At 34.7% G+C, this 21437-nt stretch overlaps 3 protein-coding genes across 4 annotated transcripts; 2 read left to right on the top strand and 1 right to left on the bottom strand.

Annotated features, from left to right (window-relative positions):
* Nucleotides 1–1647: 1647 nt before the first annotated feature.
* On the top strand, nucleotides 1648–3951 carry LOC109192842. The gene has a single exon (XM_019343543.1). The coding sequence runs from the start codon at nucleotides 1648–1650 to the stop codon at nucleotides 3949–3951; it is 2304 nt and encodes a 767-aa protein (XP_019199088.1).
* Nucleotides 3952–7026: 3075 nt separating this feature from the next.
* Nucleotides 7027–7692, top strand: LOC109192843. Its single transcript, XM_019343544.1, has 3 exons — nucleotides 7027–7206; nucleotides 7326–7449; nucleotides 7534–7692. The coding sequence occupies exons 1-3, from the start codon at nucleotides 7070–7072 to the stop codon at nucleotides 7690–7692; spliced, it is 420 nt and encodes a 139-aa protein (XP_019199089.1). The 5' UTR covers nucleotides 7027–7069.
* Nucleotides 7693–12974: 5282 nt separating this feature from the next.
* Nucleotides 12975–17881, bottom strand: LOC109193032 (BTB/POZ domain-containing protein At3g44820). 2 transcript variants are annotated; one of them, XM_019343803.1, is made up of 4 exons: nucleotides 17140–17881; nucleotides 16445–16514; nucleotides 14727–15932; nucleotides 12975–13899 (listed from the first exon to the last, which is right to left on the bottom strand). In XM_019343803.1, exons 1-4 carry the CDS (start codon nucleotides 17187–17189, stop codon nucleotides 13336–13338), a joined length of 1890 nt encoding a protein of 629 aa, XP_019199348.1. In that variant the 5' UTR covers nucleotides 17190–17881; the 3' UTR covers nucleotides 12975–13335. The 2 variants fall into 2 exon arrangements, with proteins under 2 accessions (XP_019199348.1, XP_019199349.1); XM_019343804.1 differs by lacking the exons at nucleotides 16445–16514; nucleotides 17140–17881 and adding an exon at nucleotides 16275–16402 and having other exon boundaries at nucleotides 14727–15977.
* Nucleotides 17882–21437: the final 3556 nt, after the last annotated feature.

The raw sequence follows: 21437 nt of genomic DNA on the forward strand, positions 1-21437 counted from the left end.
CTTTAGTGTCATTTTTTTCCTCCAACGTAGTGAGTTGTTTGCATCTCCTCCTACATACTCTAACCACCTATGTTCTTTGTTATTGACCAACTCCCTATTGCATTTGCCAAGTGCCACAAAACAACCCATAGCCTACATGTAAGCCGTGACACATAAAACTAGTCATCCTTGTTATATGTTGTTATTAAAAACAACAACCGAATGAAGAATTCCATTCAAAATAATCAATTGATAGCCATCAATTTTAGTTAGGTTAATCATGATATATTAATCAGTTAGCTATACAATTTCGTTTAAATTTTCAATTATTAATTGAAAGGCAATTGATACTCACCCTAACCCGCACTGCTGGAAAACAGCACTTTTCCGACCACTTTTCCGACCACTTCAAAAAATGGCCGTAAAAGTTGGTTTTTTTGCCCATTTTCGTCAAATGCTAGAGTGGTCGGAAAGTGGTCGGAACTTTCCGTCCACTTCTCACTTCTGGACGGAAACTTCCGACACACAAAAAAGTGGTCGGTAAGTTATTACAAATTTTTCAACTCGTGTCCGGAAGGATTACGACCACGTTTGTGGTCGGAAGTTTCCGACAACATCTTCGAAATGGTCGGAAGTTTCCGACCACTTTCAATAGTGGTCGGAACATTGCTGGGCTATTATTTTAAACGTTGACTTTTTCCGACCACTTGTTCGTGGTCGGAAATTCTTTTATACTTATCCCTGCGCAGCAGACTTTCTGCCCAGTTTCCACACTTCTCCTTTTTTTTTTTTTTTTTTTCTTACCTCTTTCCACATATTTCTTCATGTTTGGTGGATGTTTTTTGCTAAAGCACTCACAATAGTGTAGAAATCATGTAAGGTATGTACATATATACTTAGAACTTCCATTTATATCTTTTTTTTTTTATAGATCTAGTAGCTAGTTTGAACCTTTTTGTATTATTTTAATTTTTTTTTTTTGCAGGAGGTTTTTCCACTATTGTGTTGAAATCAAGCTAAGGTATGTGTATATATTTTCAAAATTTCTATTTACGTCAATTTGTTTTGTAGATCTAGCTTTAATTTTTTGTATATATTTTTTTGAATACATTTTAAATTTATTTATTTATGTATAGTAGTGTGCATATATATACATGTGTGTGGGTAAAATTTGTTTATTTATTTATGTTTGTGTTTAGAATTATTTGTATATTTATGATTTTTAATATTGAATTTTAATTTATATGTTGTGTATTTTTTATTAGTATGTTCATAATGTAATAATTTAAATTATTTATATATGTTGTATTTGTATTGTATATACTTTTGCAGTTGTTTCACATGGCTAATATACCTGAACATCGAAAATGGATGTATAACCGATTGTTACCAGGAAGAAGGGGGTACACTAATGAGTTTTTAGCTGGTGTTGAGGAATTTATAAATTATGCAAGCAGACTTCATTGTTACGAGGTTTCAATGCTGATTAGGTGTCCATGTAGTAAGTGTAGGAATAGAGTACACTTGCCTGCAGATGATGTTCGTGTTCATTTGTATAAGAAGGGTTTTGAACCGAATTATTGGGTTTGGACATGTCACGATGAGCTTCCCCCCTCAATACAACCGAATATGAATGCGGGCTCTAGTGAAAACAATCAGTATGAACAAATGATTTTTGATGCATCTGGTCCATCATTTTTCCCACTAAATGCCGAGAATTACCAAGATGAAGAGCCACATAGTAGTGCACAAAACTTCTATGATTTGTTAAATGCTGCGAGGCAACCTTTATCAATGAATGTTAGTGAAGAAACAGAGTTGGCATATACATTAAGGATGATGAATATCAAGACAACTTTTAATATACCGCAACTAGCAATGGATCAGATATTTGAGTATATTAACCATTTGATGGGTCCCGATAATCGAGTACCTAACAGGTATTATGATGCAAAAAAATTACTTACAAAGCTTGGTCTTGGACATGAGAAGATTGATTGTTGTGTAAACAGTTGTATGTTGTACTATAAGTCTGAAATAAATGACAAGCACTGTAAGTTTTGTGGTGAGCCAAGATTTAAACCACGCCCACCTAGATGTACTCGTACAAAAGAGGTGCCACGCAAAAGAATGCATTACCTTCCTCTCATCCCTAGATTGCAACGATTGTATGCATCACATAGCTCTGCTTCACACATGCGGTGGCATTATGAAAATCGCCGCGAACCTGGTATTATGTGTCATCCTTCAGATGGTGAAGCATGGAAGCACTTTGATAGAAGGTTTCCTGATTTCGCAGCAGATCCTAGAAACGTGAGATTGGGCTTATGTTCTGATGGATTTTCTCCTTTTGGTTTCAATGCGAAGCCATACTCTTGTTGGCCTGTTATGGTTGTTCCGTATAATCTCCCTCCTTCAATGTGTATGACTACACCATACACATTCTTAACATGTATTATTCCTGGAGAAAAGAACCCAAAAACCAATATTGATGTCTATTTGCAGCCTTTAATTGATGAACTTCAGTTGTTATGGGAAACAGGTGTCTTAACTTATGATTCATCACTGAAACAAAATTTTATGATGCGAGCTGCGTTAATGTGGACCATCAATGACTTTCCTGCGTACGGTATGTTATCTGGATGGCAGACAGCCGGGAAACTAGCATGTCCTTATTGTCTTCAGTATTCTAAATCATTTTACTTGAAGAATGGTCATAAAACATGTTGGTTTGATTGTCACCGTCAATTCCTTCCAATGAATCACTCTTGGAGGAAGAATCGAGATGCCTTCGTCAAACGACGGGTAGAGAAATCAATACCTCCACCAATTATGACAGGGGATGAATTGTTTCATTGTTTGGAAAATATCCCAAGGATTATTGATGGTCCAATTGATCGCATTGATGGGTTTGGACAGTCACACAATTGGAAAAAAAGGAGCATATTTTGGGATTTACCTTATTGGAAGGATAACTTGCTACGTCATAACCTTGATGTGATGCATATAGAGAAAAATGTGTTTGACAACATCTTTCACACAGTTATGGATGTCAAAGGCATAGCAAAAAATAAAGACACACCTAGTGCACGTCTTGATATGAAGGATGTATGTAATAGGCCACAACTTGAGTTGGTGGAAAATAATGGACGTTTTCTTATGCCCAAGGCGAGCTACAGTTTGCACCGTACTAATCAATTGGCTGTTTATGAGTGGTTAAAGACTTTGAAGTTACCAGATGGGTTTTCTTCTAATTTGGCTACATGTGTTGATTCTACATCTTCTAAATTAATTGGGATGAAAAGTCACGACTGCCATATTTTTATGCAGTTTCTTTTACCTGTAGCCTTCATGTTTTTACCAAGTTGTTGCTGGAAGCCTTTAACTGAGTTAAGTGCATTTTTTCGAAATCTTTGCTCTACATCCCTACGTGTAGACAAAATATGTGAAATGGAAAAATCGATTGTTTTAACGTTGTGTCAGTTAGAACGATTTTTCCCCCCAGCACTATTTGATTGCATGGAACACTTGCCTGCCCATCTTCCTTATGAAGCACGTTTAGGTGGCCCAGTACAATATCGTTGGATGTATCCATTTGAAAGATTTCTCAACCACTTGAAGTCCAAAATGAAAAATAAGAGATATGTTGAAGGTTCAATTGCTGATGCTTATATGCTTGAAGAGGCAACACACTTTGCATCACTTTATTTTGACGATGATGTGCAAAGTAGAAGAACAAGAATAGGTCGTAACCTAAATGATGGCGGCATTGATCCTAACTTGCCAGTTACTTTGTCAATATTTAATCGACCAGGTCGGTCGATGGGCAAGAGAGAAATAAGATTTTTGAGTGCAGAAGAACAGTTCGCCGCTCATCAATATGTGTTACTGAATTGTGAGGAGGTTCAACCTATTTTAAGGTATGCGTGCTCTATTTTTGGTTTAATGTTGGTTTCAAATGTATATATCTAATTTCACTATTGTAGGATGTATGAAAATGGTTTACGACGCCTCAATCCTGGTTGTACTGATCAAGATGTAGACGATGAAATTGAAAGGAATTTTGCACATTGGTTTAAAGAATACGTAAGATGTTAATGTGCTTTGTCATTCTTGATTTATTATTTGTTGTTATTGTTAACTATATTTGTTGTTTTATGACATTTTCTTGATATTCATTTTTAGGTATGTAACCCAATGAACAATGTGGGTAACCAATCACTCATTGCTTTGGCACTTGGACCGATAATGGAGGTTTGCACATATAGTGGATATGTTGTTAATGGGTTCAAGTTTCAGACTGAACCATATTGTCGTAGAAAGTCGACTTCTAACTATGGAGTGTCTATTAAGGGCACTGGTTTAGCACAATTTGAATCAAATTTTTTTGGCACGTTGCAAGAGGTTGTTGAGGTTGAGTATCCAAATGTTCCAATTAAAAAGGTTGTTCTCTTTAAGTGTGAGTGGTTTGACCCAACACCGAATATTGGGTCACGATTCAATTCTGAATATGGTATTGCTGAGGTGCACTACAATAAGCGATATAGGAAGTATGATCCTTTTATCATTGCACAAAGCGCATGTCAAGTGTGTTATATTCCATACCCACGAGGTATAAGGGAGAAAGTGAATTGGTGGGTAGTGTTGAATGTACGCCCTAGAGGAGCTATTGACAGTGCGTACACATATCAACAGGATAACACACCGTTGCCTACATATGGATATGGTCAAAGTATTCAAGATGACGTGCAAGAGTTAGTGCACGAATCATTACAAATGAATGAAGTGGAATTACCTCAAAGTGAAAATCATTGGTCCGACCAAGATGTCCAAAATTCAGAAGAAGAGGATAATGAAGAAATTGAAGAAGATGACAGTGATGATTCTGTAGAAGATGATAGTGGAGATTTTGATGATGAAGCTGATAATGACGAATTCGACAATGACGAGGGTGATTTTTAATTTCAATGTCTAATTTAATTAGTGTTTGATATGTGTTTTTATTTGCTTAACAACTTTTACTTTGATATAATTAATTTTGTCTGGTTTATGATTATCTTTTATGTTAATATATATATTATTTATACATAAAATATATCATATATCATATCATATATAATCTATAATCTATTATAATAATAATAATAATAATAATAATAATAATAATAATAATAATAATATAACATATATATATATATATATAATAATATAATATAATAATAATAATTTCGCAGCCTCTTCTCTCTTCCCTCACTTAACAAGCGCCATTCTGAAATTTTCACCCAAAAAAGTGGCGCGACCGTGTATATACCTCCCTCCTCCCTCAAATTTCACTCAGTTGACTCCTCCCTTCTCCCACACTCACTGCCATTCTCCCTCTTCCCTCCTCCCTCCTCCCTCACAAATTTCACTCTGCCCCACTCGACGACGCATCGGCGCTCCCTCCTCCCTCACAAATTTTCACCCAAAAAAGTGAAGTAAGTTATTCATGCTCTTTCCTCCCTAATTTTTATGTGCTTCTAGAGTTAGGGTTTTACTATGATAGTCTAATGATTGGTTTATGAGTGTCTAATTTTTATGTGCTTCGACAGTTAGGGTTTCTAGAGTTAGGGTTTTACCATATTTTTACACATCTGAACATCCATTTCGGTTTGTTGCTCTGTTACTGTTTTTTTTTTTTTTTTAATAACAAATGATGATAATTGTTTACAAAAGTGTGATGCAAGAATTAAATTACAGAGTTGTGTTTGTTATGCATTTCTGCTGGCTGTATTAGTTATATATGCCCTTGTTCTCTTTTGGGGTTTACCATAGATGTTATGATGTTGAGAAGGACACTTTAGAATTCTCAAAAGTTGATTCTTTCCTTCCTGACAAAGTTTATTACCATGGATGCCTGAAAACATTCTTGCAAATCACAAATTTGTCTTCTAACATTATTTTCTGCAGTCTGCAATATATATGTATGTTGTAACTTGTAATGTACAGACTGCCTTTTATTTATTTACCTTGTTGGTGGTCCCTCCCTAGCTTCTTCCCCAACATCACATAAATTTTTCACAACTTTTATCTTTCCACATTTTTTATTTTATCTTACTGTTTAATTTGCAGCCTAGTAATTCTTTAATTTGTTGCTGACATACAGACATATATACAGTAGTATAATTTTGAAGTAATAAAGTAGTATTGGGTTTATATTGAGTCTAGATTATGATACAATTTCAGACAGGTTAAATTTACTATAGTGCTCGTATATAGGAGACTTTATAAAAATATTGCTAGCTATCTACAAGTTTATTATAAGATATCTACATAGGATATCTTGAATTCCTACTCTAAAAATCTATATCCATGGACATCAACCAACATTATCTTAAGTTCATAAGTGATAATTCCAGTTGGGGAGGAGAGCCTAGCAGCATACCCATGGAACCTGATCATCATCATCACCTTAAGTACATAAATCTTTTATTTTTGTCTATGTTTTGTGTGCCAGAGGTATTTTCTGTGTTATGCATTACTCTGTACACCTTTATAGGATTTGATTATCTGAGCACTATGTCTTTGTCAAAAAAGCTGTAGATTTCTTGAACTTAAAGGTCTTCTCATCTTTAAGCAGTTCATCATTCAATTCTTCAATATATGATGTTCAAATTGCCTTTAACAGTGCATTATGAACCAATCTCCCATTGAATACAACCTGCCTTTATCAAATTACAAGTCTCAAGGCTACTAACCTTTACATAGCCTTTGATTTTCTTTGGTGTTTATTTATTTATTTATTTACATTGAAGCATGGGATTGTATTTATACTCCACATACATTTTTTGACATTGCTTTCTTTACATATTTTAAGATTGATTTACATATTGGTCTTATATATCTTGCATTTAGTTAATATTTTCCCTTCTCCCAATCTTATCTTATCTCATTGCATTTTGCTAAACAATAAACTGGCCTCTTCTTGTTCATTGCATTATCTGAAGCCTAAGTTATGTCACAACGTAACTCAAAGCAAATGAGGCAAAGCTTGATGTCCCAACCTTCGACACAACCCCGACAGGTGCATGAAAGTGATTCTGAGCATACTATGTCGGCATTGCCTACTTCAAACTCAACTGATTTGGAAGGAGGATCACCTACCCCAAATATGACAACAACACCTCCAACGCACAATCTAGATCCAACCGACAAAAGGATCTTCATTCGTCCTATTGGCATGGAAGCGTAAGTCTTAAATAAATTTTTTGTGTGCATATAGTTTAGGTATCAAGTAAAATATGTTTTTTACTATGATTTACAACAATGAAAAATGAAATATTTTGAGTTTTCCATTCTTGTTTTAGGTTGGAACCTTACGATGGGCATAGAAAAATCATAGAAAGCATTACTCGGTACTTCCCGGAGGCTTACAAGACGTTCAGAAGTGCACCTCAAAGTGTAAAGGATATTTGGTTTAATGAATACAAGGTAAATTACATTATAACTACAATTGGGACAAGAGTTCTTACTTATGTTTACTAATTTTAATTTGTTTATTTTTTTTTATCAAAGAAATTCTGTAAATGGAATCCAGAAGATGAAGCAGTTATCAGGAAAATATATGACAGAAATGCTCCCAAAAGACTTAGCGACACGTTGGGACAAGTGCGCTTAAAATTGAAAGAAGGTAAATCATCATCGAAGCAGTTTGCTGGAGTTTATTGGAATTAATTCCAATAAACTAACCAACTGGAATCCAGTAAACTAACAATTTATTCCAGTTTAGTTGAATTTCCAATTTAAGTAAAACTGGAATTTTTAATTAATTTCAGTTTGTATGGGAATTAATTTTAGTAATTTAGCAAAGTTTATATTGGAATTGAAGTTTTTAATTAAGTGTGCATCAACTTGAAAAAAGGTAAATCACCACCGCAATGGATTAATCCTGCGATTCTGGCTCAATATCAAAGACTTTGGGAGACGGACGAATTCAAAGCGCTATCCGAGAAGAACAAGAAAAATAGAAATTCAGATTGCGGTGGAATGGGACCCTCGTTGCATACTGGAGGTTCAATCCCAATGACCGAGCACAGACGAAGATTAGTAAGTCATTTAATAATTAATATCTAAATACAATTTAAAGTTTAACAACAACATTAATGTTTTGTTTATTGATGTTGGATAGAAAGAAAAGCTTGGAGAGGAGCCATCCCATGCAATCCTGTTCAAAGCTACACACAAACGAAAAAACACCGATGAGTTTGTGTGCAAAAAAGCCCAACAAGTCGTGGTGAGCATCTCAATTCCTATAATCTAACTTTGATTACCATTGACCATTATAAGCTACTAGTTAAGTATTGAAGTGTGGTTCACTGTTAGGTTTTAATCTTTGCACAATAAGTATTGAGTAACCTTAGCTTATTATGAGTATTGTATATTAAGGTTGATAACTTGTATGTTGTCCTCTATATAACGAGAAAATGATTTGATTCTATTGTTTGGCTATCTTGAATTTTTGCTTCTATTTATGATTGATCGAAATGTTGAATATAGAGGAAATTAGTTCCCACCAGTAGAGGAAATGTTGAATGTGAGAATCAGTTTACTGAAAGCTGAAACTAGAATTAATTCCAGTAAACTAAACTTAAATTAATTCCTTCCAGTTCTAGTGGAATTAATTCCAGTAAACTGAAAGGAATTAATTCCAGTAAGAAAACTGGAATTAATTACTTCCAGTTCACTGGAATTAATTCCATTAGAACTGGAAGTAATTAATTCCAGTTTCCTTACTGGAATTAATTCCTTTCAGTTTAGTGGAATTAATTGCATTTACTGAAATTTTTCAATAAAATTTAAATTTGTGCTTAATTGCATTTCTGATTTTAATTGTTTATTAATATAGGAGATTGTAAATGAAAAACAACAAAGTCAACCAGAACTTGAACCAGCAACTATTTGGTATGAGGCAACAGGTGGCTTGAAGAAGGGAGGTTCTGTTTTTGGGTTTGGATCAAGTACCCAACATTACTTCCCCGAGGTGGCAAGGCGAAAAAAATCTACATATGGAGAACCATCCTCACATTCAGCTTGTGAGGAGAGAATTAAACAATTGGAGCAAAGCAACAAGGAGATTTTGGAGCAAAACAAGAAGATTATGGAGTTGTTATGTGGTGCACATCCGGAATTGTTACAATCTGTTGTTCCTACAGCTCATGACACTCAAAGTGATGGTATTGGTTTAGATAATATCAATGTCAATGGTGATACCCAATCTCCAGTGTAATCTTTTGACTAAGTACTTGTGATGTAAATGGTGAAAATATTTAGGATTGTAAAGTAGCTACTACTTTTTGAAATGTGAAGTAGCTACTTTTTTTGAAATGTAAATGGTGAAAATATTTAGGATTGTAAAGTAGCTACTACTTTTTGAAATGTGAAGTAGCTACTTTTTTTGAAATGTGAAGTTGCATTATTATAAAATTGCTAGTTTTTGGTGATGTTACATTGTTATAAAAGTATTTTTATTTTTAAAAAAATTATTATTGCAGGGTAAATTAAAAACAGTGAAATTCTTTTTATAAATAATTTTTGACATTTGGGTTCCGACCACTGGTGGTCGGAAATCACAACCCATAAATGTAAGGGATAGATATTTCCGACCAAATAGTGGTTGGAAAATTGCAATTCCTTATAGTCAACGGATTGTGATTTCCAACCATTTGGTGGTTGGTCGGAAATTTCCGACCGTAATATGGTCGGAAATACATGGTCAGCCCCCTTTTGCATGTGACCAAAAATGTTCGACGACCTATTATTGTGGTCGGAACTTCCGTCCAATTGATTAGAATGGTCAGAATTTCCGACAAGCGATTTTCCGGATCCCCAAAGTGGTCGGAAAATTGGTCGGAACAGTGCTTTCCGTCGTGATTATAGTGATTTCCGACCACTTTCTGGTGGTCGGAAAATCGCTGTTTTCCAGCAGTGGCCCCCACACAAATTGCATGCCCTTAAGCACTCCCAAAAGTTATAAGTAATTAAGTAATAGCGATAACTTTATTTTATTGTACTTGCATAACAGTCAGCTCCACATTTCGATGATAGGATGTTGGATTTGGTTCTATGAGCCGCCACCCAACATATCCGCAACACCGCAATAACTAATATTATAGATAAAACATGTAAACAGCATACCTATCATAGCACACCTCACAACAACCCCCACATCCACTATACTTTGATTTTTAGACTAATGATCAAAATTCATCTTCACCTTACCTTATTGCGGCTTAACTCGTCTAACAAACATTGTCTCAGTATGTCTTTTTTTCGTACTTGGGAAATAATCTCCATGGATTGACTTTTAGTTTATTCAAATTTTTTATTTAACTTTTCGTCAATTATGATGATATTTTCAATTTTAGTTATTATCATAATAATTTGATTACATTTTCTCTTGAGTTTTGATAATAAATTCAGTAACGTCTTATGTAATATACTGTTACAAGTTATATTCAGTAAAATTATACATTTATCTCCAATAAATCTTACTACCTAAACCATATTATGAATTTTTTTGTTTACTTTTTCCCTCTTGTAAAAATTGATCCATTTACTTCATTATCTAGTTTTTATTTCTACAATCTTCCAAATTCATTTTCAATTGAGTTACCATGATTTATATCCTCCCAAATGCTCTGTCGGGTCGGGATGTGGGGGGCCCTTAGAGTTGAGGTTCATCCTTTTTGAAAGAATAAATTTAAACTAGAGAAATTAGGAATGGTGGCGGATAAAAAAATTTGAGGATAAAGACCATATAGAAAGTCAAAGATGATGGTTGGAGTGAAAGTTGATGACAGTGTCCAAAGAAAAAGGTGCATATATAGACAACTTAAGCGAAATATAGAGACAACAGACTAAGAGAAAGTCAAAGACGATGACCAATAAAAAAGTAGAGACAAAGGCTAGAGCGAAGCCAACGACAATGGTTGGAAAGAAAGATGAGGAGTGAGGATAATAGCTAGACAGCAAGCCATGTATAGCTAGAGAGAAGCCTGGAGATTATGACAATAGAGAAAGCTAAATACGAAAAGGGAGAGGGGAAGCTAGGAATTGAAAACGCTATTGTTAGGGTTCAATAGCATGTTTACTCATCCATTTCTCCATAATTAAAGAACATATCAAATGGATTCTTCAAGGTATATAAAAATAGAGAATGTTCTCCATTTCTCAAATTAGATCAATGATAAGTAAAAGAAATATTCATTTTTCTAGAAAAAATGATTCACTTTTTCTAATTAGTAGACACACCATTCATATTTTGTGTAATTAGTTCATATATACTTGTAACTCTTTGTTATTATTGTTGTTGTTAGCTCAAATTTGTCATCTAACTCATAATATATCATATCATTTTGTCTTTTTTACATTTATATAAGTTTACTTAGCAACTAATTTTACTAAATCTTTTTACAACAATTCTTAACTTCCTGCTAAACATAGTCTAATTATAAACCATTAAACTATTAACGTAACTAAAACAAAACTAAATTATTAGTATTAAATTTTGAAACCAATGTTTTGTAAATTAGTATTAAGTTAGCTTATTAGTCAATTTTCACTTATTTGACCACTATTAGTTATTTGACTTTGTTAACCAATCAATATGAATATTTGATTAATTAGCTTTGTATAACAACTTATTGCTCTAAAATGCTAAAATTAAAAAAGCTACTCAACGTAGCTTTTTCAATTAACTTGTTGAAAAAGTCATTTTGCATGTAATCAGTTATCAACTGACAATTAATTTACCAAACACTTTTCTAATCAACTAATGTTATCAATTAGTCAAATCCACTAACCCTAATCAATTAATAGCTATTTACCAAACATTCATTTATTTAAGTTAAAACATGTAGTTGTGTTATAGGTTGATTGATTTCAACTTTATGTATCAGTTGGGGCATATACTGGCCTGTGAAAGTTCATTCCATCATTTAAAGCAAATAATTAAAAAAAAAAAAAGAAAAAAAAAAGTAGTCCTTACTATTTATTTGAATAGTTGACCACATTCTCCTCCTAGTCGGCTAGTCTCCTACAGCAGTAAAGCCAGTAATTATGCTGTCTATCTTGGTGGGGTACCCGAGGATGAAAATTTTGAAGATGCTAATTGTGACTAGGAATATAATGCACTGATCGAGTAGTTATTAATGACCTGAGTCCAGAGAGGCAACAACATTACTATGTACCTATAACCTATGCTTGATGTTAAACCAACAACTATCTAACTTTTATTCAAATTTTTAGAGCCACAATTAAATAATTTAGAATAATTGACTATTACAGTAATTGATAAATTGTAACTATTACAGCATGTTTGGTTCACAAAATAAATGTTGAAATAATATGAATGTTATTTCATAAGGAATGTAATAGATAAAAGAATAAAATATGAATTATATTCATTTGATTGACTGGTTGGAAGAATAATTTTTTTTTTGAAAGATTGAAAGAATAAATTTTAGGAATACAATTTTATGAATTGTATTAATGTGTTTGATTAGTTTAAGTAATAAAAATGGGTCCCATGAGACTTAGCTCAATGCTTCAAAGGTCATCCGGAAAGTCTTGATTCAACGGTAGGGTGAGTGTCCAATTCTCACTAAAGATGACATGAGGGTTTGATTCCTATTAAAAACATAGGAGTCATAAGAGACCCAAAACCCTAAAAATTGATTAGATATGATGAAAACTCTTTATACACTCATGAGTCATAAGAGACCCAAAACCCTAAAAATTGATTAGATATGATGAAAACTCTTTATGCACAGAGTGTAAAGGTAAGGGTGAAAACTGAAGACCGACTCACTCAATCCTAAAAAAATGTTGTTTATTTATGAGAATAAAACTACAAAAGAAATAATGAAATAAGTCTATTCACAATAATATTATTCAATTTTGACTTATTCCATGAACCAAACGTTAGAAGAATAGCTCTTAAAATACTGGATGTTATATACAAAACGAGCCATAGTTGGACATCCCTATAATGCATTCAATTTTCTTTTTACAAAACATAGAATAAACAAATAACACAAACTATTAATTGGATAATGCTAAATGCACACAAATTTTTGAACACAATTTTGGCATGCTGGTGTGGTCTGTACAGGTATGTATTAACCAAAAACTATGAGACCACATCAATGCCTATAAAATTTTTGTGTGCAAATAGCATTTTCCATACCAATTAATAACATTGAAATGTACACTCATCTGTACAGGTATGTATATAACCAAAAACAAATTCTCTTGGCTCCTTGATACTCCATTTGCAAAAGCCATTACCTTTCAAAGCACTTCTTCACATAATGATGCTCAAAACAACGAGAAACTCTTCCGATGCCCCCCGGATGTTCTAGGATGCTCAACCGACGCTCTTGGTGTGGGTCCCGTGCTTCCAATAACGTCTGGTTGAGCGTCAGAAGATCGGGGGAGCAGTTTGCACCCCATCCTCCGGGCGAGGAAGCGGGGAGAACTTAGATGACTATGTGATTTCGACACCTTTCTCATTTCTTGCTTGATCTTACTAAACTCTTCCTCCAATTCTCCAACTCGAGACCTCATCCTCTCCAAATCCACTCTAAGGACCTGGTTTTCACGCACAACGGTCACCCACCCGTCTCTCTGTACAATATGGCCCGCCATGTCGCTTGGACCAGCAGCGGGAGCAGCATTAGCACTTTCCGTGTCCAAGACATGGAGGCAACCAGCTAATGCGGTTCTTAACTGTAACTGCTCGAAGAATAGAACTTGGAGAATTATTCGAAGAGGCAATCTTTCGTTTTGAGATGCATGCGCACAAGCATCGATTGAGAGTTTTTGGAAGTCGATGATGTTGCAAAGCTGTTCCTTATCTCTATCCGGGAGCCAAGGATGAGCCTGCAAAATTTTATCTAAATTCGTCAAGAAACAATGTCTATTATGCTGATTTACTTCTTGATAATACTTTTGTGTCAAAAAAGAAAGGTTAAAGGCTTCTATGTGTGGGAAGAGGAAGCAAAGAATTTGCAGTCAAATTATTAGCAACAAATGGCATATCCATGCCATTAATAACTAGATGGAATGGTATAGTCATTCACATACCAACATCGACAAGCATAAACATGTGAAGATAACTTTTTCTCACGAAACCTATCAGTTTGCAGTCAAATTATTAGCAACAAATGGCATATCCATGCCATTAATAACTAGATGGTGGTATAGTCATTCACATAGGGGAATTGTTCGATGGAGGTCGGTGAAGGACCAAATCCAAGACCCCGTCTCTCGAAAATGTGATGGTAGTCTATAAGAAAATAAAATTGCGCCTTTGCTAACCAGCTTGGTTGGCGTGACTGGCCGTACACTCTCATTCCTTAAGAGAGGTCGGGAACTCGAATCCCGTCTTGTATGGAAAAACCAATCTGGCCAGCATTTTGCCCCTTAATTGGGCCGGCCCAGTGCGAATGGAGATTAGTCTGAGTATGGTACAGGCTTAAAGTTGCCCCCTACAGTTAGGGCAAAAACCAATCTGGCCAGCACTTTGCCCCTTAATTGGGCCGGCCCAGTGCGAATGGAGATTAGTCTGAGTATGGTACGAGCTTAAAGTTGCCCTCAGGACTGACAAAAAAAAAAAAAAAAAAAGAAGTTGCGCCTTCGCTACTAGCTGTAGCTTTTGGCGTAGTAGTAAGTGTTTGATCCTAACATAAATGTCAAACCTCACAAACCTTGAAGTATATATCCACAGCTCGGTACAGTCCATCATGAAGAGATCTTGAAGAATCTGGCAAGGCTTCAGCCAGTGCCCGTATCCTTTCAGGCTTCAGGTTCACGTCCGAAGCAATCTCCGCAATATAACCATCCATCAACTTCGCAACTCGGCGCAGAGGTTCAGATGATGGCGACGTTCCCAAATCAAATGAAGATGGAGAAACCGTAGTGACCGCTGGCTCCGAGATGAAGTGACGAATCATTCGTTCAACACAATCAGTATTATATAACGTATCGGAATCCGAATACGAAGGTATCAGCAAACTATCTAATGTTGCCAGCTCGAGCTGCATTCCTATTCTCCTTTCCAGAGTCTCCTGGCACGAGTGGTTAATACCCAAGATCAAGGCAACACGTAGAAGGCCCAATAGGAAACGGCAAAACGACTTTCCTTTCTTTGTAGGGAGAAGTTTCACTATGCTTTCGAGAAGAACCTTCTGATCAACCGTAGCGGGTGTCATGCTGAAACTCGCAACAGTTCTACTCGTAACAATTTGTCCACTTTGCCATCGGCCCAGTCCCGGGAGATACTTCCTGCAATAGTGCATTATAGCACCCGCTAAGCTTTCGGGTCTTATACCTTTCGTTTCCATTGTCTGAATTAATCTCTCGAATAACGGGACACTAAGATACGAGATGTCCTCGAACCACCAGTCAGATGCTGTGCTTTGGATTCTCGCACCGGTGTTTATGCCGTTCCACAAGATGCTACCTCCCGGGCTTTGTAAGCTTCCATACATCAGCATAGGCCATCCGAACAAACTAGGATCTGTACAGACCATCACCGAAAGAGCATTTAAACATTTGCCAATAATTTCGAGTTTGATCGCTCTTGGAATCATGGAGTTACAGCTTTGGAGAGCCAAAATGCAATCTTTCCAGTTCGTTAATATGTTCTTATGAAAGTAATCATCTGATTTGGACAGTAAATTATTTTCTCCATACTCATCTGTCATTTCTAGGTAGTCCGCTGCACAATAAACCATCACAATGTTCCTCGGAGTGAATTCCACCCGACAACCATAACAGAATTTTACGGTGATCAAGAATATGTCAGCACCACCAGGAAAGTCTTCTAGTCTCGTTGCAGAAGTCTGTCCGTTGGTACTTTGAGCTTCTTCGAGTGCTTTAAATATCCTCCCGCATTTTGATATAAGTGGAAACTGAACAGTAAGCATTTTCTTAGTTGTTAGATTAGAATTCAGAGTATCATACATTACACCGGAATAAAACTGAACTTGAACAACATATTGGATGAAAAAAGGTAAATATTCACATGATTTTACCAATCGTTTGTGATTATAAAAGCTGAATTTATTTATGGGAAAGGAATTGATACCATCAATCTTAGCCTCTGCAAATGCATCGGTTAAGTTTAGGATGCTCTAAGCCATCTAGCTTTAGTATAACTATTATTGATATCCTTTCATTTTAAGTTTTCGACCTCTCCAACTATGATATACAGAAGTAACAAAATGGTTTTCTGTGAGAATAAGATCCTAAGTTCCATGTGCACATGAATATGAACATCCGAAGAACAACTGAATAGTAAAATATAAGAGAACAAATCCCATATACAATAATACAAAAAAGATGCATAAACACAATAGTTATGTTCCAAACATGTCTCGTTTAAGAAATCCAAATGTATTAGCAGAAAAAGATTTAGGAATACCTTGTGAAGGTGGAAGTTCACTCCATCTACAATCAAAGAAATATCACTTGGCAAACTTGCATTGCAAAACCTGTCAAATGCATCAAAGTTCATCAATTGTAGTGAAGAATACTGTAATGTAACAACTTCTAACTTCATGATCTTATTTAACATATTATCATTTCCCCATTTGGGGAAAGGGAGCATGAAGCCCAAATTAAAGCCAGAACCCTACACACCCCAGCTTAGGATAGACTAATCCTAAGCCTCCAGAATCCTGCCCGCCCCTTAGGATAGACTAATCCTAAGCCTCCAGAACCCTGCCCGCCCCTTAGGATAGACTAATCCTAAGCTTCCAGAACCCTGCCCGCCCCAGCTTACGATAGACTAATCCTAAGCCTCCAAAACCCTGCCCGCGCCCACCCTAGCTTATGATAGACTAATCTTAAGCCTCCAGAACCTTTTGTCCGCCCAAGAGTCCCTAGAGGAGGTAAATCGCAAGCCACCCGAGTAGTTTCTTGGTCAGTCCTATCATTGACTCTAACCACAAGTGATCAATAAAAACAAAAATGTCTTCTTGTGACAGCAGACACAATTGACCCACCATTTCCTCAAAAAACACTTAAATATTATATAGCAACTGGATTTGCAGAAAATATGCAGCACACAAAGAAAAAAGGAAACATGTACATATAGCAAATGGAAAGAGCATATACCAGTCATTTCCCTGACGATAGAATGAAGTAACCTTCCCAGCAGGTGCCATTACTGATCCGCCCACTCAACCTTCCTTTACTTCATATAAAGATTCCTCCTTTCTGCGCCCCTCACTTCAAATTTGTAAACAACTTCTCAACCCACGACGCGATTCCCCAGAAGCAAGCAAAGTAGGAAAAGACAGCCCACCAAACACGTAAACTGCAAGTCCAATTGTAGTCGCAGAGAGTCAACCCGAATTGACACCAGAATTACCGGGTTAATTACAATCATAGATCATAAGTAATAATCAATGATCCCATGAACCCCACACCGCCCTTACAGCTAAGACCGAATCGCCTTTAGCCCTGTTCAAACCCCCAACACAGCAGAGCAAAAGCATGGTCCCAAAGTATCAATTACAAATTTATTTATTTTTTGAAAGTGGGTATATATAAAGCTAAAGAAACAAACGAGCCGCGACACGCAACCGGCGTAGAGAAAAGCAAAAGAAATAGAAAAAGATTGTGGGTTTTTCACAAGGACCCGTATGTAGAGTCTCTGTGGGGTTTGGGTAGGTGCTGACGCGAAGAAGCATTGGCATATCCGCCAATACAGAGAAGATAGGAGGAGGGAGAGAGAGGGGCGGTGATGGGCGAGGGGAGGAAAGCGGGAGAAGAGTGGAGACAAGAAGACATGGCTAATGATGATAGAGGGAAGGGGAAGTGGGAGTGGAAGGGAAGGCGTGTAGTCGAAGACAGGGTGGCTCCAATACTCCAATTATAATGTGCCTTCGGTTTCTGTCACCGTACGCCCTGTTCAAAAGAATACTTCCCATCTTTTGCCACGTGTAAATCCCTAAACTTATAGATTCAAATCTTGATAGAGGTGGTATAAAAGTTTACTATATATATTTTCAAATTTTATTCTCTAAATTTTACTTTCTGATGTGATAAATGCTGATAAACTATTTTTTCTTATGCAAGTTTCAATAATCTACATCAATATTTTGTGTATGAGAGTAAAAAATATGAGTACGCATAGTAATTTTCTGTTAAGAAAATTATGAATTTGATTATTGATACAAATTAAATTTAGAATATTTAAATATTAAAGTCATACATATTTACCCGATCGTCTTTTTTGAGATTTACTTGGTATAGTATTAAATTTAAATTATAATTAGTGGCATGACTTAAGAATTTGAGTAACGTTTGTGAGGGAACTGTATTTTAATTGTATATGAATACATTTTTTTTTAAATACTCATGATTCTTTATAAAATAATATTTATTTTATACTTTAAGAATCTAAACTCCTGTCACGGGAGTTTGAACCTATGACCACCTATTTGAAATGGTAATCGGAATGACATCACACTACATGGTAGTTGGTAAAAGAGTAATTTTACATGTACTCTCATTCTATATTATCATTTTCTATTCCTTAATTTGTGGCATGCTTTGATTACTTAATATAAAGGGATTGTGATTTTTATATATTATGTTTTTTTTCTCCAATAAAATTTAATCACTCAGCGAGAGTAAAAATTAGGAGTAGAATTGTAGAGTCCAAGTTGTAATTTTGTTATAAAAAAAAAAAAATAGACACAATAAAATGGGGCAATTTTGTATTGATTGATGTCACTTTGTTCAATTAATTTAAAATGTATTATAGCATTTATAATTTCATTTTTTACTTATCAACTTTAAAAATGTTTCATATTCAATTCAAAATGTCAATAAACTACATACAATGCACGGGAACTTCAGGAAAGTATTAGGGGGCGTTTGGTTCGGGTTATCTAAGATAACCAAGGTTATATTTGGTTGGTTATATAAGATTCCTATGTTTGGTTGGAGTTATGCAACATTCCCATGGAATAAAATTTACCCTCCACATCATCTTTTTCCCTCTTTTGAAGAGAATGTGATTCCCTTAGAATTCTTAGGTATTAAAAGATTCCCTTGACATTTTACTAATTTTGCCCTTCATTTTCCATCACATTGCTTTGTTTTTTTACCGAAAAAATAAAAAAAAATAAAAAAATAAAAATTAACCTTTCGGTTAAAGCAAGCAAGCTAAGTTCACTTTGCTTAACATGAAAAATCAACTTTGTGGAAGCCACATTTGAATTTGTAGAAATTAAAGAATCTGTATGTATGAAGTCACGAGTCAACTTTTCGGATGAAAGAATGAAAATTAATTAATTATATATATATATATATATATATATATATATATATATATATATATATATATATATATCAAATTTTGCATGGTTATATGCATTGGAATATTGAAATGCATTAAAATATATTGAGGGTATTAAAGTAAAATAATCATTATAACATAAATAACAATACTTCAACCAAACATGTTTATATTATATATCTCAGTTTTTACCAAACACAGGAATCTAACATTCCCAGCAATCTAACATTCCCAGCAATCCAACATTCCCTAAGGTAATCTGACATTCCGTGAACCAAACGGCCCCTTATTGACTTATTGTATCTCCATCTTGCAAGCGTTGCATTTTCGAAACTCTCCAAAACTCCATTTTGTAAATGTTTCGATGGTTTTTTTTTCCTAATAGAACAAAAGTTGCTAAAACAAATTTAGGTTATTTTGTAAATAATCAAAAAATGAGAAACGTGTTTGTTTGACCATTTAAAAAAAAAAAATAGATCGTTTCAAAAATGTGTCTCGAAATTAAATTTCAAAGTTGAATAGTGAGTTTAAAGCCAACACAATAAATCTAAATTTGGGTGTAAATATTATTATTATTACTGAATTTATGACAAACAGGATACGATGTTTTAAAGAAACATCCTTTTTCATATCGGTGTAGCATGCATTCAATCAAGTCATGTTACGTACAAATTATTTCTTCAAGTTTAAGATTGTTATTAAATGATGGAATGGCAACACACGCCACACGTTTTCTTATGTGCTTTGTATTTATCTACAAAATAACAAAACTAATTAATACGGAGCATCATTTTTCCCATCATTATTATGTATGTGGATCATGATTGGTACAGTTGTGTAAATCATATTATCAAATAATGTATATTTAGTACATAAATAACGTACTTGTTGTGGCCACGTGAATTGTTGAAAATATTTTAGAATTAGTTATATTAATTAATTTATTAATTAATTAGGATGATTATCTTTAAACTATTTTAACAGGACTATGTGGTCTAATAGTATCCGGGTTGGACTTTCATTTAGAAGGTTGTAAGTTCGAGCCTCAATGGAGAAAGTATATATTACTACAATGTAATAGAGCTAGTAGCATTCAAAAAAAAAATCTTTAAATTATCTCATTTATGATTTGTGTGGTTGTAATATGTTTGTTAATGGCTATTGAAGGCCATTGCATGCCAAATAAAATGTAGAGTTGAGAATTTTTGAATTAGCTAGTAGCATTCAAAAAAAAAATCTTTAAATTATCTCATTTATGATTTGTGTGGTTGTAATATGTTTGTTAATGGCTATTGAAGGCCATTGCATGCCAAATAAAATGTAGAGTTGAGAATTTTTGAATTAGAAAATTAAGTGTTTTATGAAACTCGGAATGAGTTTGGCCGTGAGTTGGTCATGGCAAACCTGACTTATCAAGTGCAAAACCCCACTTATGGCGTCATTCTAAATCCTACGTATCACTGTATAACCCGGTGTGGTCAAGGACTTATCAAAACCCAAAAATTAACCCATTTCTCAACCTAAATCAAACCTTCAATTCAAATTCACCCAACCGAATAAACCATCCTACAATATTTTTTGTAATTCAAGTGTGAAGAGAAGATCGGACCAACCAGGTTCGCATCAGTACTTTTAATATATTAAAAATATACATTGTATTCAAGAAAAATATATTATTTAAGTATTGAAAAAACATGGCAAACACCTTGTACTCAAATGACATATAGTGACCTCTCCTGTATGAGAGGTCATGAGATCGAGCCTTAGTGGAGGACGGAGGCAGAGCCAGTCATTTTTTTTTTTGGAGTTAGAATCCTAATTGGGTCAATTTCCTGTTTTTATACAACTTTATTATTTTTTTTATAACTCAAAATTTTCATGTTTATCAAATTATATCTTGAACTCCATAAACATATCTCTATGATAATGATGAGGTAAATTGAGTCAATCTAACTATAAGCAAACTCCAAACCCAAATGTTCGTGACTAAAATTAAATTTTCACATTGCGACCTAATTCTGCCTTGAAATTTTAAAACATAAAATAGTAATTATCGTCATTTAATTTAACTAGCTCACCACGATGTATCTATTGAGGGGTGATT

The sequence above is a fragment of the Ipomoea nil genome, unplaced genomic scaffold, assembly GCF_001879475.1.
Source record: "Ipomoea nil cultivar Tokyo-kokei standard unplaced genomic scaffold, Asagao_1.1 scaffold1834, whole genome shotgun sequence".
Taxonomy (NCBI): Eukaryota; Viridiplantae; Streptophyta; class Magnoliopsida; order Solanales; family Convolvulaceae; genus Ipomoea; species Ipomoea nil.

Bases quoted from the DNA above. Each gene is read 5' to 3' on its own strand.
- LOC109192842 (XM_019343543.1), top strand. From the start codon at position 1,648: ATGATTTTTGATGCATCTGGTCCATCATTTTTCCCACTAAATGCCGAG.
- LOC109192843 (XM_019343544.1), top strand. From the start codon at position 7,070: ATGTCGGCATTGCCTACTTCAAACTCAACTGATTTGGAAGGAGGATCA. The intron at 7,207-7,325 runs GTAAGTCTTAAA...TTCTTGTTTTAG, and splicing joins CGTCCTATTGGCATGGAAGC to GTTGGAACCTTACGATGGGC. The intron at 7,450-7,533 runs GTAAATTACATT...TTTTTATCAAAG, and splicing joins TTTGGTTTAATGAATACAAG to AAATTCTGTAAATGGAATCC.
- LOC109193032 (XM_019343803.1), bottom strand. From the start codon at position 17,189: ATGGCACCTGCTGGGAAGGTTACTTCATTCTATCGTCAGGGAAATGAC. The intron at 16,515-17,139 runs GTATATGCTCTT...TGCATTTGACAG, and splicing joins TATCGTCAGGGAAATGACTG to GTTTTGCAATGCAAGTTTGC. The intron at 15,933-16,444 runs GTATTCCTAAAT...CTTACTGTTCAG, and splicing joins TGAACTTCCACCTTCACAAG to TTTCCACTTATATCAAAATG.